The following is a 14,209-nucleotide window of genomic DNA, read 5'->3' as shown; positions in this document are numbered from 1 at the left end:
ATTAAGTTGAACACTGTCTTGTAACTTTCCTATGATTCTATTATTCTATGAATTTGTTACTATTACTTTGATCTTTGTTAATAATAACAATAATGGTTATAAATTATTCATTAGAGAGTTATTCATTAGGGAGAAGTTCCTTTCTCCAGAGTTATCTAGAGCATTAATCTTGGTAACATTGGCATTTCAACTCATAAATAGAATGAGTGGAAATTGTCTTCAGAGCAATTTACATAATGAAAAGTCATGGTGACGAAGAGGATGTCCCAGCTCAAAAACAATGTTACCCTGGAGCCCAAGAAAACCATTGTTTTAATTGAAATGGCAACTGTGCTTCAGTAAATATTCCAGCACCACAAAAAGCAAATGGTAGTTTGGTTAGTGAAGCAGTACAAATTTACAGGATCTCTTTAATCAAAAATACTCAGAAGAAGAGGAGAACTGCAAAAGTGGAAGCAGGAAACCGAACTCAGGCGAGACAATCAGTGGCAAATTTATCATTTAAAGTGATCTGCTCGTTCCCTGCAGCTTTGGTAATTCTTAGACCACACACTATGTAGCAAGTTTGTTTTTGGTTTAATGTAAATTCAATAAAATTTAATAAACGCACAGAAACTCACATCGATCTTGTGTAGAAAGTTGCACATCTATAGAAACAACATCAAGTTTGCTCCCGATGCGGCCTTCTATATATTAGACAGACCCAACGCAGGCTGGGAGACCGTTTCGCTGAACACCTATGCTCTGTCCACTCATTTCTGTCCACTCAAATGGTCCTATTATTTTGGATCTCCCTCTCCCCCCCCACTCCCACTTTCAAATCTCTTACTAACTCTTCCTTCAGTTAGTCCTGATGAAGAGTCTCGGCCCGAAACGTCGACTGTACCTCTTCCTATAGATGCTGCCTGGCCTGCTGCGTTCACCAGCATTTTTTGTGTGTGTTGCTTGAAGTTCCAGCATGTGAAGATTTCCTGGTGTTCGAGGTATTCTAAACAACTTGATCTAATGCATGGTAGAACTTGGACTGACAGTTTACAGTCAGTGAAGGCTGGAGCTCCCAAGTATAATACAAGCAGGTTAGTGGGATCCTGCTGCTGATGCAATGGGAACTATCCACCACATATCTGTCAATGCTAACCGGTAAACCTTTTTAACTGCCAGTGAAACATTCTTATCAAATTGTAATCACAGATTCATTGTCAATGTTGTCAGACAGATGGTGAGAATCTTTGGTCTTTCCATTAAAAATACTGTAGATGAAGGCCAAAGAGATAGCTAAGAACACCTCAAAAGGTGGCACCCTCAAATGAGCATATGATGGACTTTTCAAAAAAGATGGACACTGAACCGGAAATATGTCCCAATGAAGATGAGACCATATTACAATTGACATGTTAACAGAATAAGATTGCATGGAATGGTGACACAGTGTCACGGTCCCAACTGCTAGTTCCCCATTTTCTCCTAATTCCCTTTGATGGCGGCACAACTAGTTTTCATCAAGACCTGTAGCATAAGAACCCTGGCTTTGCAACCACTAGTTGCCAGATTGTTGGTTTTGCCAGTGTGGTAATTAACGTTTCCCAGCTGCTTAAGTTTTGTTTCAGTACCAAGATTTACCTGTGAAATTTAGTCTCTCCGTGTCAAGATAAGTATTCTAAGTTTTACTTCAGCACCAAGGTTTACCTGTGTAACTCCGTCTCTCCGTGCTAAGAAAAGTTTTGTCTGCTGCTTTCCTTTCTACACTCTCTGTCAAGATAAGTTCTGCCTGCTTCCTGCTTTCCTGCACTCCCTCCTGTTTTCCGTTCAACACTCATGCCCACATCTGCATCCTAACTCAATCTCTGTGCCTGTGTCCTGCATTTGGGTTTGCCTCATTCGTTGCAACACACAGAACTGTCATAAGAGCTTCATTTGAAGAAGTATGGTATAGTGAGCATCAAAGTTCAAAGTAGATTTATTATCAATGTGCGTATATGTCACCATATACTACCCTGAGATTCATTTTCTTGCTGGTATCCACAGTAGAACAAGGAAATACAATAGAATCAATGAAAAATTACACACAAACAAATCAAGGCAATTGCTGGAAGTTTTATTCATTGCCCCAGATTAGATAAAGTTCTTCAAAAGCCAATGAACAAGAAAACCATAAAGATTACAGAGCCAAACTTCACAGAATTGGAAATGGCTAAAGACCTTTCTAGAGACCATATATTGATTATTCTGAGAAAGAGAGTGATAACTTCTAATTTCTCATGGTCACTTGAAACAGCTTGGAGTGAAACATGAACTCATGGTTACGTACTGCCACAAAGCATTCTGTAGAAATACTCAAGTACCTTTTCCTCAAAAATGCCGCTCTTCTCTTACAAATACCACCTGACCCGATGACTACTTCCTGAATGCTTTACTTTTCTCAGACTTACAGAATTTAAAATCTGTTGTTTTTCCAATCTGATGAACTAAGTCAGGAGTGATTCTTCTTCAAATCAAGAAATAAACAAAACACCAAGAATTACATAAATAGCACCAGTGTGATCAGACACTCAGAAAGCCCAAAGGAGGTGAGGTATGTGAATAATGGGGCTATGTGGATTATTAATTTCAGGATTTAGGAACACAGTACGGAAGTGTGTGAATCCTGTATGATGTTCCTGCATCAAGGCAGTGTAGTTGGAGAAGCTGCACACTTCTCCACATTTCTTAGTATTTACAATATTCCCAGAACTCCATGCAATCGGATTAAGAACCCATAATTAAATTATACAAATGGACAAAAGGGCACAAAATCAAGTAAGTTACATTGAAATTTAATAAACCTGTAAGTTTCTCATTACCCTACAGTGTCTAATTCTGCGTAACAAAGCATAGTACACAAGTGTGCTCACATAGTGACAGTGTTGAGAGATTTCAGCTAATTTTGGGAGACTAGAATTTGTTCTCCTAACTGCAGTAAAGGCAATTGGATGTTAACTGGAACTGCTTGAAATTGTCAACATGACAATTTCATCAACATGGCTTTTGACAACATGAAAAGGAGGAAACTATTCTTACAGGCAGGAAGGACAGTCACCAGATGGCAGGCTTAAATAATTGATAGAAAAGTAAACAGGAGGTGAGGTTTTTTTTCACATATAAAGATTTTATGATCTGGAATCCAGTACTCAAAAAATCAATACGAGGACTGTAGGAAAGAGTGGGATGTAGGAATAATTGGTTGACTCTTCCACACCACCAGTATTTGAGGTTCAAGTTCTGTGCTAAATATCAATATTACATAAATAACACCAGTATGAGACAACCCAAGAAACAAAGCTGCTAACCGTATATTAATCAATGAACAATGAGGAAAAAATAAAAAGGTGGAGGAATCAGCAGGCCAGACAGCATCTACAGAAATATCAATAAATAGTCGACGTTTCAGGCTGAGACCTTTCTTCAGGACTGAGAAAGAAGGGGGAAGATGCCAGAATAAAAAGGAAGAGGAAGGGGTAGGAGGCTAGCTGGAAGGTGATAGGCAGAAAGGGAAGGAAGAGGTAAAAGGTCAGAGTGGGGGATAGAGGAAGGTGGGGGTGGGTGAATTTGTTTACCGGAAAGAGAAATCGATGTTCGTGCCATCAGGTTGGAGGCTATCCAGTTGGAATATAAGTTGTTGCTCCTCCACCCAGAGGGTTGCCTCATCTTGGCACAAGAAGAGGCCATGGACTAACATGTTGGAATGAGAATGGGAATTAAAATGTTTGGCCACCGGGAAGTCCTGCTTGTGGCAGAAAAAAAAACACCAATAGACTTTCGAACAGCACTCCCATTGGAATGCACCAATAAACCTGACCAGAAAAAAAATTATGAAAAAAGCATGATGTAAACATGAACAGTATGAAACAAATGTAAGCTGATGCCCCGATGAGAAAATTTGGAGAATGGAAACAAAGACGAATGTAAGCTGATATAGGTTGGCAAATGTCTGAAACTATGTTAGTAATGGTATTGGTAATAGTTTATTATCGTCACGTGTATCGACTGCCTTGCATACTGTTCCTGCAGATTAGACCATTGCACAGAGCAGTGAGCTGGAATAAGGTAAAACAATAGCAATGCAGAACATAGTGTAAAAGCTACCAAAAAGTGCAGTGCAGGTGAATGGTATAGTGCAAGATCATAATGAGGTAGATTGTGAGGCCAAGAGTCTGCCTCTTTATACAAGAGCTCTGTTCAAGGGTCTGATAACGGCTGCATAGAATCTGTCCTTGAGCCTGGTGTGTTTGTTTTTAGGCGTTTCTATCTTCTGCCTGATGAGAGAGGGGAAGAAGAATGTCTAGGGTGGATGGAGTCTTTCATTATGCTGGCTGCTTGACTGAGTCAACGAGAAGTAAAGATAGAGTGCAAAGAGGGGAGGCTGGTTTTGGTGATGTGCTGAGCTGTGTCCACAACCCTCTGCATCTTCTTACAGTCATACGCAGAACAATTGCCATAAAGCGTTCAGACTACCTGCTTTTCATGGCATATAGATAAGAGTCAATGCGCTTGTGCTAAAGTTCTTTAGCCTCCTGATGAAAGAGAGGCATCGGTAAGCTTTCTTGACCATGTTATCAATGTAGTTGGACAAGGAGATATTCATAGCAAGGAACTTTTGAAGCTCTCAACCTCAACTCCTTTGATCTAGACAGGAACATGTGCACAGACCCCCTTTCTGAAGTCAACAATCAGCTGATTTGTCTTGTTGACATTGAGGGAAAGATTACTGTCATGACACCATGTTACTAAGCTCTCTATCTCCTTCCTGTACTCCATCTCATTAATATTTGAGATGTGGCCCACCAAAATCATCTACAAACTTTCAGATGGAAAGAGCAGAATCTGGCCATGCGGTCATGAGTGTACAGGGGGTCGAGTAGGGGACTGAGGGCACAGTCTTGTGGAGCATCTGTGTTTAGAATAATTGTGGCAAAAGTGCTGCTGCCTATCCTTACTGATGGTCAGAAAGTCAGAAAGTCAAGAATCCATTTGTAGAGGGAGGCATTAACTCCCAGGGTTCCAGAGCTTGGTGACGAGTTTGCTTGTAATAATAGGATTGAAGGCAAGCAATGAACAATGTTCTGATGTAGATGTCTTAACTGCCCTGATGGTCCAGAGGTAAGCGTAGGTGCCTGTCATAGCTCTGTTTCAGTGGTAAGCAAATTGCAGAGGTTTGAAGTTATCTGGAAAGCTGGATAAGATTGGCTTCATGGCCAGCCTCTCGACATCTGTGGGTTATGCACCAGGCTTAGCTATAGCTCATTGTGTCCTACCTTCAGAGGCCAGATATCTTCATTGCTTTGAATGTCTTGTCAGATATTATAGGAAATTTTCTTTTTTTCAGCAATTTAAATATTAAAAATGTAACTGGTATCTCATTTCCTTGCTCGAACAAGAGATAAAAAACATTAACAGACATTTCCTGGGGTAATGTATGAGAAAAGCACGTACTATTCAGGGTGTTCCCTCCCAACTCCATTCAAGTGCTAAAGATAGGTAACACACACAGGAAATTAGTACTTTTCCTGCTCCGGTCCCTTTCCATGTAAGTGGCATTCTGCTGCAAAGAGCCTGTGTTCTGGCCCATTGTGTTCTCATCATGTCTTGTGAAGTCATCAGGCTGTATATTGTTCTGATTCAAACACACTACATTACATTTATAATTATATAGTGTATATATGACATCAGTAAGAAATGTAGAGTCTACAGGACATACTGTACACAGTTACTTATTGAACAATAAGGGTGGAAACAGGTGAATGTTTTAGCTCATCTGAAACATTAAGCTATCTTTTTAATAGATGATAACACTGCTGCCATAGCTCCTTTCTCATATTTTTAATTCTCCTTATTTCCATCTTTTTAATTCATTGATTTTTTTTGCTGTACAACAAGACAGAGAACACTTACTTCTCACACGCCCTTCAAGGTTTGGCACTTACTATGGTTCAGCTGGTTAAATCACACAACTCCATCCCCACTTTCGCTGTCAATGACTCTCTTCCACCTCACTGACACGGCCATTGAACTTCTCTCGGAACAATTCACCTGAGCAACTCGCACCTAAGTGGTTTCAGGTAAATGACGTATTTCTGTCAATGGTGGCTCAACAGGTAACACTGCTGCCTGAAAGCTCCAGCAACCCAGGTGTCAATATTGGTCTTTGGTGCTGTCATGTCCTCCCTGTAACTGAGTGGGTTTTGCCTCCATTTCTGAAGCTTCCTCTACGTTGCCAAGACATCCTAAATTATAAGCTAATTGACAATTGAGAACTGTTCTTATAATAGGTGGGTGGGGGAAGTCAGATTAAAGAGAGAGTTAAGTTAGAATGAAGTGTGCAGGGAATAATAGAGAAAGAGATTTCACTGAGAGCCAGAACAGACTTGATGGATCAAATTAATTCCTTCTATGCCGTACAGAAATATAACAAGATAATCTTGTGGGAATGGATGAGGTTTGAGGGAGAGGTGGTGGTGGGGTGGAGATTAAGAAGTAATGTTCCGCCAGATTGTTACATATGATCCTGAAGTTCATCAAACTGCCAAAGACCTTTCATTTTAACTTTGTGGCAGAGTTATGGAAACCACAGAGTAAAACTATAAATGATTGAAAACATCTGCATAAAGCTCAATTAGATACTCAGAAACAGGACACTTACATTTCCATGGAAATCACTATTTGCTGTTTCGTTTCTTAGGAACTTACTGCTACATATATAAGTACAGTTTAACTCTGTAACAAGTATCTACTACTTAAGGAGACCAGAGTGCTGTTGGAATATAATGAAAAAACACTGCGGTACTTTCCTTTCTTTTAAGCTATATACTCTTTGTTTTAATTTTAGCCTAAACTACAGAATCCCCATCAGTGCAGGCAAGAGTGAGTGAAGTGCAAGCTTTGTGAATTCCAAATATTTAGTATCATGGTGAAATGGTAACTGTTTGTCCATAGCATGCCTGCCCACAGACTTACTACAGTGCAGGAAGATCCTTTCAGTCACTTGAATCCAAGATAGTTTCCAGCAGAGCAATCCCATCTCTTTCACTTTGCTCATCACCTCCTTTTTGTTTCTTTGTACAATTTAACTATACTATGGGCTAATTTACTGTGGACAATTAACCTTTGGGATGTGGGAGAAAGCAGGCGCAGAGACTCCAGCCTTGGGGAGAAAATGCAAATTCTTTGATATGCTTAAGTTTTTAATTTCTCAGTCAGGGGAGAAATAGTTCTTCTTGCTGAGTCTGTGGACCATGATTGGGATATACTGTAAATCCTGCAATGTATTTTGCAATCATTGATTTCTTACCCTGATATTATGAACGTGCAGATAAATGTATCAAAAAAGCCACTCACAGTCACTGCAGACACAAGGTGTTTCATATGTGGTATTTAATTGCAACACACGCCCAGCATGAACCAATTAAAAAAAGAACTTCAGAAAATCTAAATACACAACATATTTATTTTAAAAATAAAAACATACTTCTAACATTTTTTTTCTAAATTGCATCATTTCTAGATACGTTGAATGACACTTGATTTAAGCACCTTAGCAATATTTGGTGACCAGTATTGCAGTGGGTGGTTTGGACAAGAGGACTTGGCAACCAGTTTCAGAAAGCGTTGCTCTCAAATTTAGTTACGTATTTCATTTTATTTTGAAAAGATTCACCACACAAATCCAGCATATATGATCTCCTGCTGAAAAATGTAAAACTACAATTTGCCCAGATCATGCTATAATAAACTGGCGAGGTCACTGTTAAATGCCACCCTCTTCGTCCAAGTTAGCACCAAATTCAAAAGGTACCTATAAATCACCACATCACTGTGGACTGATGACAGCAATGTGCTACAGAGAGGCAAAAGAAATTAACTGACCATCAGTTAATGCAAACTTTGACATCTTGGGCTGCTTCTATACCCTGCAATATTTAGGTTAGAATGAAGAGCCCTACTAGAAAGACTGTGAAAAGCTCCAAGTTTTGATAACTGCTCAATATAAAGGCACATGGAGTGTATGATATGGAATCAGTGTCCTCTCTTAGTGACCAGTGCAGAATCCCAATCAGAATATACACTTACTGCTTTGGATCAGACTACCTGATAAGTGGACAGCCCTAGGTAATTCTAAAATATTAACTGAATGTGCTATTAGTTAACTTTAAAATCAGCTTTTTTATCTTAACTGACGTAACTTTCGTGGGAATATCTGATCTTCTTCCAGAAGAAACTAGAGTTCCTTTTTATCACTCTATCATAGAGGTTGTTTCAATTTTTGACTGGCTGCTTCAGAATTGATATCTGAGAACTTTTAACTTTACAAGAACTTTATGGTTGAGGACGGCTATTTGCTTGATCTAGCTCATCCACCCAGAGAAAAAAAGCCTTATTTTCAGCTTTCAAATGTCTGCTAATGGTTTTGCCTGCCCTGTATTCGATCCAAAGATAATTACCCGAAATGAAAATTGGACCTAAATTATATTTTACCAGACAGAACTTCCTTCTATTTGTATTTAACAAAGATACATTTGAAATTTATCTTTTCTTATGTTGTTTTTCCATTTTATAGCTCACCTTTCAGTCTTTTTCTATCAAGGTAAGAGATTCAAGCTTCATCAATGAATTGGAGATCATTCATTACATTGTCTCCACGTTTTTGTTATACCTGTATTTTCTTGCATTAGGCATGGCTCTTCTGAGGACCACCTGTGAAATCTCAATGCCTTTTTGACCAACAAAGTTCTAACTTTACTTTTACTTTCTAACATAATCCACTAATTGGTTATAAAGCTCACCATTTTTTTCTTATAATGGGTCTCATTGTGTACTGAGTCTACAAACAATCTTAACTCTCTTTCCAACAGGAATTCTGCAGATGCTGGAAATTCAAGCAACACACGAAGAGTCTCGGCCTGAAACGTCGACTGTACCTCTTCCTAGAGATGCTGCCTGGCCTGCTGCGTTCACCAGCAACTTTTATGTGTGTTGCTTATCTCTCTTTCCAACTGCACTCTTGGGTATGTCAACACCATTCAGAGTATATCATCCAACTGCAAGTTTCATAAATATCTACACACAATATTGACTGTCATTTTACCTAAGAGGTCTGATGAAAGATCAGCTATCCGAAATGTTCTCTGCTCTTTAGGTGCTGACTTACTTGCAAACCATTTCTGGCAGTTTGCTTTTATCACAGATTTTATCAACCTCTTCAATTGCTTCCTAGGTGCTTTAATGATTATAATTGCATTAACCAATATCATATTTTTAAAGATTAAAAAACATTTAATATTTGAACTAAGATGTTCTAATGTAGTTGAAGGACAATAGATTCTAATATTTATCTTATCTGGTCTTTACCCAACACCAACATCAACCAAATTCTTAAGTTTCCAGGTTTTGCATTGAATTTTTGTTAGTTTTGTACCAATTTGTTGTGTCCTATTTTGTCAAAGGATTTCTGAAAATGTTTATTGTACATTTCCTTTTCCTTTACATGACTCATAAACAGGAAGTTGTCCCAGAGGCACTTATATTGGAAACAAAAATTATGAATGAATATAAACAACTATTGTGGGTATTTACATGGCCAATGAGAGGTTTCATTGGAAAACAACATGTTAACAAAGTAGAGAATGAGCTATACTCAATGTTGGCGAAGTAGGCTGCATTCTATGAGATAATGATTAGGGGAAATGTGGGATGAGCCAAGAGTTAAAATTGTGAAATCAGTTCTCTTTGAGCTGGCAATCCACATGGAGATTAAAAAGGCTGTGGTACAGTACAGAGAATTCAGAATTTCTGTTTGACTAAGAATGTAGGCCCTGTTCTGAATGAGTTATACTCTGTAGATGATAGAAGGAGATAGGCTTGATGTAAGGTAATCAAGGTAATAAAATCAAAATTAAGGTAATAAAATTATGCTTAGGATTTTAGGGGAGGTCAAAAGAGGTAGGGATGTTGCTGATGCAAAGAAAATCTTAGCAACGGTATAAAGTTGAAGAACTTATTCAATTGGAAGCTCAAAATACTGTAGGTCTATACACAGCATAGTTATATAGCCTGACTTAACCTGAAATTTACTTGGAAAGGTTAATGATGGCGCGTAGCTGAGGAATACCTGGAAGACCCAAAATTCATCACATTTTTCAAAATAAAGGTGATAAGTTTTGGGTCTTCCAGGTACAGTATTGATGTTCATTTAGCTGTTGCAAAGAGTCCCAATTTTCTTTGGAGGGGAAGATATACAATTCAATGTTGTTGGTGGAACCTGAATCTTATGGCTCTGCATAATATGATTGTGAGGATTGAGGATTGTGATGATGAAGCTACACATTATAGGAATTTTCTACAATTTATAAAAAAACTACGTAAAAATTGCTATTTACTGCATTTCATTCAGATTCGATAATCTCTTTGAAGTATGTTAAAACTGCAATTGCAAGTTCCGCCAGGATTAAGTTCTTAACAGCAGAAAGTGACAACCCTATTCCTGCTACATCCTATTTTTATATATGTCCAATGCCCATTCAAGGTTAAAATTATTAGTTTACTTTCGATAGCTCCCCATTAAAAACTTCAGTAAATAATTATCGCCAGTCAGGTACACTTCTGCATCCAGTATGGACACAGGTCTATGATGTTACAGTACTGACAAGGACATTTTTACTACTTATACATACAATATTCATCTGAGAACCAAACTATCCACAAAGGCAATTGATTTTACCACAATTACCAATTAAAGGCAATTGCTTTTTCCACTCTTACCAATAAAAACCCTTTCTCTACTTTAATTAAAGAGATCCATCAGTCAGAAGGTGAGAGAGACAAGTATGCAGCTAATGGGATCTGCCTCCTCCTTGAAGAGTGAAATTGGGTGACAGTTAAAGAATTTCAGCTTTGATTCTGAGGGGTTAAGTCAGGACTCTTGTTAAACTATGGTGATGGTTTACAGGAGCAATAACCTAATGAATAGGAAAGGCACACATGTAAAGCTTTGAGCAAGATATCAAAAGTCAACAAACAGATTTCTTTGGTCCTCTACTAAAATCTAGTAAAGTGTAATTTTTTTTTCTTTTAATAGGAGAAATCACAACAGAATCAGAATACTGATAAGGACTTCTCACAGAATCATCAAACTCAATTATAGGACAGCCAATGAAAATCTTCTCACATTTATGATAATTTATGGTAATTACCCCTCAGTGATACTGTGGAATAGTAACTTTCTCCCAATGATATGGTAATTTAATTAAAATTCTCTGGGAGTAATTTGTCTAAATGCAATAATTCTAAGGGTATAAAGAAACACTTTTGTGGCTGCTCCAATTTTTTTCATCACTTGTAACTATCACCGGTTTCTCTACCTTCATTACATGCTAATCCTTGACAATATTCAGAAAATCCTCAACTTGGGAGCAGAAATTTTTAGTATATTAAAGTCAGTGTAGTAGTTAGAAATTATTCATGAATTAACCTTGATGAATAATGTGCTCAAACAATATCAATAATTTCAAGTGTTCTGTATGGTGCAGTTCATCATTTATAGCCAATAAAGCTCTTTCAGAAGCATTAAAAGGAGTCATTCCTCATTTCAGACTTCACTTTGTACCATCCCACTTAGCATAGTTAAGGGGAGGGAGGCAAAGGGGTATGAAACCTTAAAACCACATCACAAATTCTTTCAGCCCGATTTCATTGGGACCATGTCAAAATACTCCAAGTTCTTTATGGTTCCTACGGCCAATGCTTCATTTAACACCATTGAGCAGGGCCGTTTAAAGCAAAACAAATACAACTGAGAAGCAGTGTCAACTGTACTCAATGTCTGTGGTGCACATTGGTGAGCCACCTAGCAAAAGCACCAGTATGAATGTCAAACCCATTCTTGCATGGAACGTTTATAGTACAGCAGGAGTCTCGGTGTTCCCTTCTTCTGCAGTTGGAGGATGGCATAGATCAATCCCAGAATGCAGAGCAGCAGAATAAGTGGCACTATGACAATCACTATATTCATAGCTCTGGTATAGTCATCCACAGGGATATTAATATGAATGTCCACCTCTTCGTCCCTCTCTTTCTCCTTATCTTCCTTTGTTCGATCTTCTTCTTCATCATCATCAACATTATTATCATCATCAGCATCCAAATTAGGCTCATTCTCAGTAAAATCTGGTTCAACGTCCACCCGGCATCCCATCCAGTCACGGAGGATTGATTTTGGATAACCAGGCTCTGTTCTCAGCAGATGGTTGTTAAATTTCCAGTATTTGGTACCTTTGTAAAAATGTGTGTAAGCTGCCAATCAAAAAGACTCAGTTTAGATGTGGCAACATTTAAGTGTAATACAATGGTTGAAAGAAATGCCACACAGTAAATTCCTTCAGCATAGAATTATGGAATCATAGAAAAGCCCATGCTGAACCATTCAAACTGCCTACTCACGTTGACCTGCTCCCGGACCACAGCTTTCCATACCCCTACCCATCCATGTACCTATCCAGATTTCTCTTAAACATTGAAATTGAGCTTACATGCACCACTTGTGTTGGCAGCTTGCTCCACACTCTCACGATCCTCTGAGTGAAGAAATTTCCCCTCATGTTCCCCTTAAACTTTTTACCTTTCATCCTTAACCCATAACCCCTGGTCGTAGTCCCACCCAACCTCAGTGGAAAAAGCCTACTTGCATTTACCCTGTCTATACCCCTCATAATTTTGTATGCCTCTATCAAATCTCCTCTCAATCTTGTATGTTCCAAGGAATAAAGTCCGAACCTATTCAATCATTCCTTATAACTTAGGTCCTCCAGACCCAGCAACATCCTTGTAAATTTTCTCTGTACTCTTTCAACCTTATTTACATCTTTCCTGTAGGTAGGTGACCAAAACTGCACACAATACTTCAAATTAGGCCACACCGATGTCTTATACCTGAGGGTGGTGAATTTGAGGAATTTGTTACCACAGGTAGCTGTGCAGGCTAGATTGCTGGGTGTATTTAAGGCAGAGATTGATAGGTTCTTGAATGGACAGGGCATCAAAGGTTACAGGGAGAAGGCCAGGGAATGGGTCTGAGGAGGGGAAAACAGTATCAGCCATGACTGAATGGTGGAGCAGACTCAATGGGCCAAATAGGCTAATTCTGCTCCTATGTCTTATGGTCTTATACAACTTCAAAGTAACATCCCAGCTCCTGCACCCAACGCCTTGCACTTGTCTGCATTAAATTCCATCTGCCACTTTCCAGTCCATTTTTCCAGCTGGTCCAGATTCCGCTGCAAGCCACAGCCTCAGTCTTGGTCTCATCCACAAATTTGCTGATCCAATTAGCCATATTATCATCCAGATCATTGATATAGATGACAAACAACAAAGGACCTAGCACTGATCCCTGTGGCACTCCATTAGTCACAGGAATCCAGTCAGAGAGGCAACCATCTACTACCACTCTCTGAATTCTCCCACAAAGTTAATGTCTAATCCAATTTCATTGTCAATGCTGAGAGGTTGAATCTTCTTGAGTAACCTCCCATGTGGGACCTTGTCAAATGCCTTGCTAAAGTCCATGTAGACAGCATCCACTGCCTTGCCTTCAACAACTTTCCTGCTAACTTCCTCGCCAAAACTCCAAGATTGGTTAGATATGACCTACTATGCACAAAGCCATGCTGACTATCATTAATCAATCCATGTCTATCCAAATATTTATATAACCAGACCCTCAGAATACTTCCCAATAACTTTCCCACTACTGATATCAGGCTCACTGGCCTGTAATTTCCTGGCTTATTCTTAGAGCCTTTCTTGGACAGTGGAACAACATTGATTACCCTCCAATCCTCTGGTACTTCACCTGTTACTAAGGATGATTTAAATATCTTTGCTAGGGGCCTGGCAGCTTCTGCACTTGCATCCTGCAGTGTCTGGGGGAACACCTTGTCAGGCCCTGGGGATTTAGCCATCTAATTTGCCTCAGGATGGAAAACACCTCCTCCTCTGTAATCTGTACAGGGTCCATGAAGTTGATGCCGCTTTCCCTCACTTCTATAGACAATGTGTCCAACTCCTGAGTAAATACAGATGCAAAAAATTTAATTAAAGTGCCCCCACTTCTTTTGGCTCCATATGTAAATTACCTTTCTGATATTCCAGAGGACCAATTTTGTCCCTTGCAAACCTTTTA

General features: G+C 39.0%; 1 protein-coding gene across 2 annotated transcripts in view; it reads right to left on the bottom strand.

The window, feature by feature from the left end:
- Positions 1 to 7,390: 7,390 nt before the first annotated feature.
- Positions 7,391 to 14,209, bottom strand: part of LOC140210411 (matrix metalloproteinase-15-like) — a 93,352-nt gene continuing 86,533 nt past the window's right edge. For both annotated transcript variants that reach the window (XM_072279348.1, XM_072279349.1), the window contains one exon: positions 7,391 to 12,321. In XM_072279348.1, the coding sequence (XP_072135449.1) occupies positions 11,900 to 12,321 (422 nt within the window). In that variant the 3' untranslated portion in view covers positions 7,391 to 11,899. The remainder of the gene's footprint in view (positions 12,322 to 14,209) is intronic.

Source organism: Mobula birostris, chromosome 15 (assembly GCF_030028105.1).
Source record: "Mobula birostris isolate sMobBir1 chromosome 15, sMobBir1.hap1, whole genome shotgun sequence".
NCBI classification, from domain to species: domain Eukaryota; kingdom Metazoa; phylum Chordata; class Chondrichthyes; order Myliobatiformes; family Myliobatidae; genus Mobula; species Mobula birostris.
The sequence above is the reverse complement of the archived record's forward strand: the minus strand, read 5'-3'. Positions and strand labels throughout refer to the sequence as shown.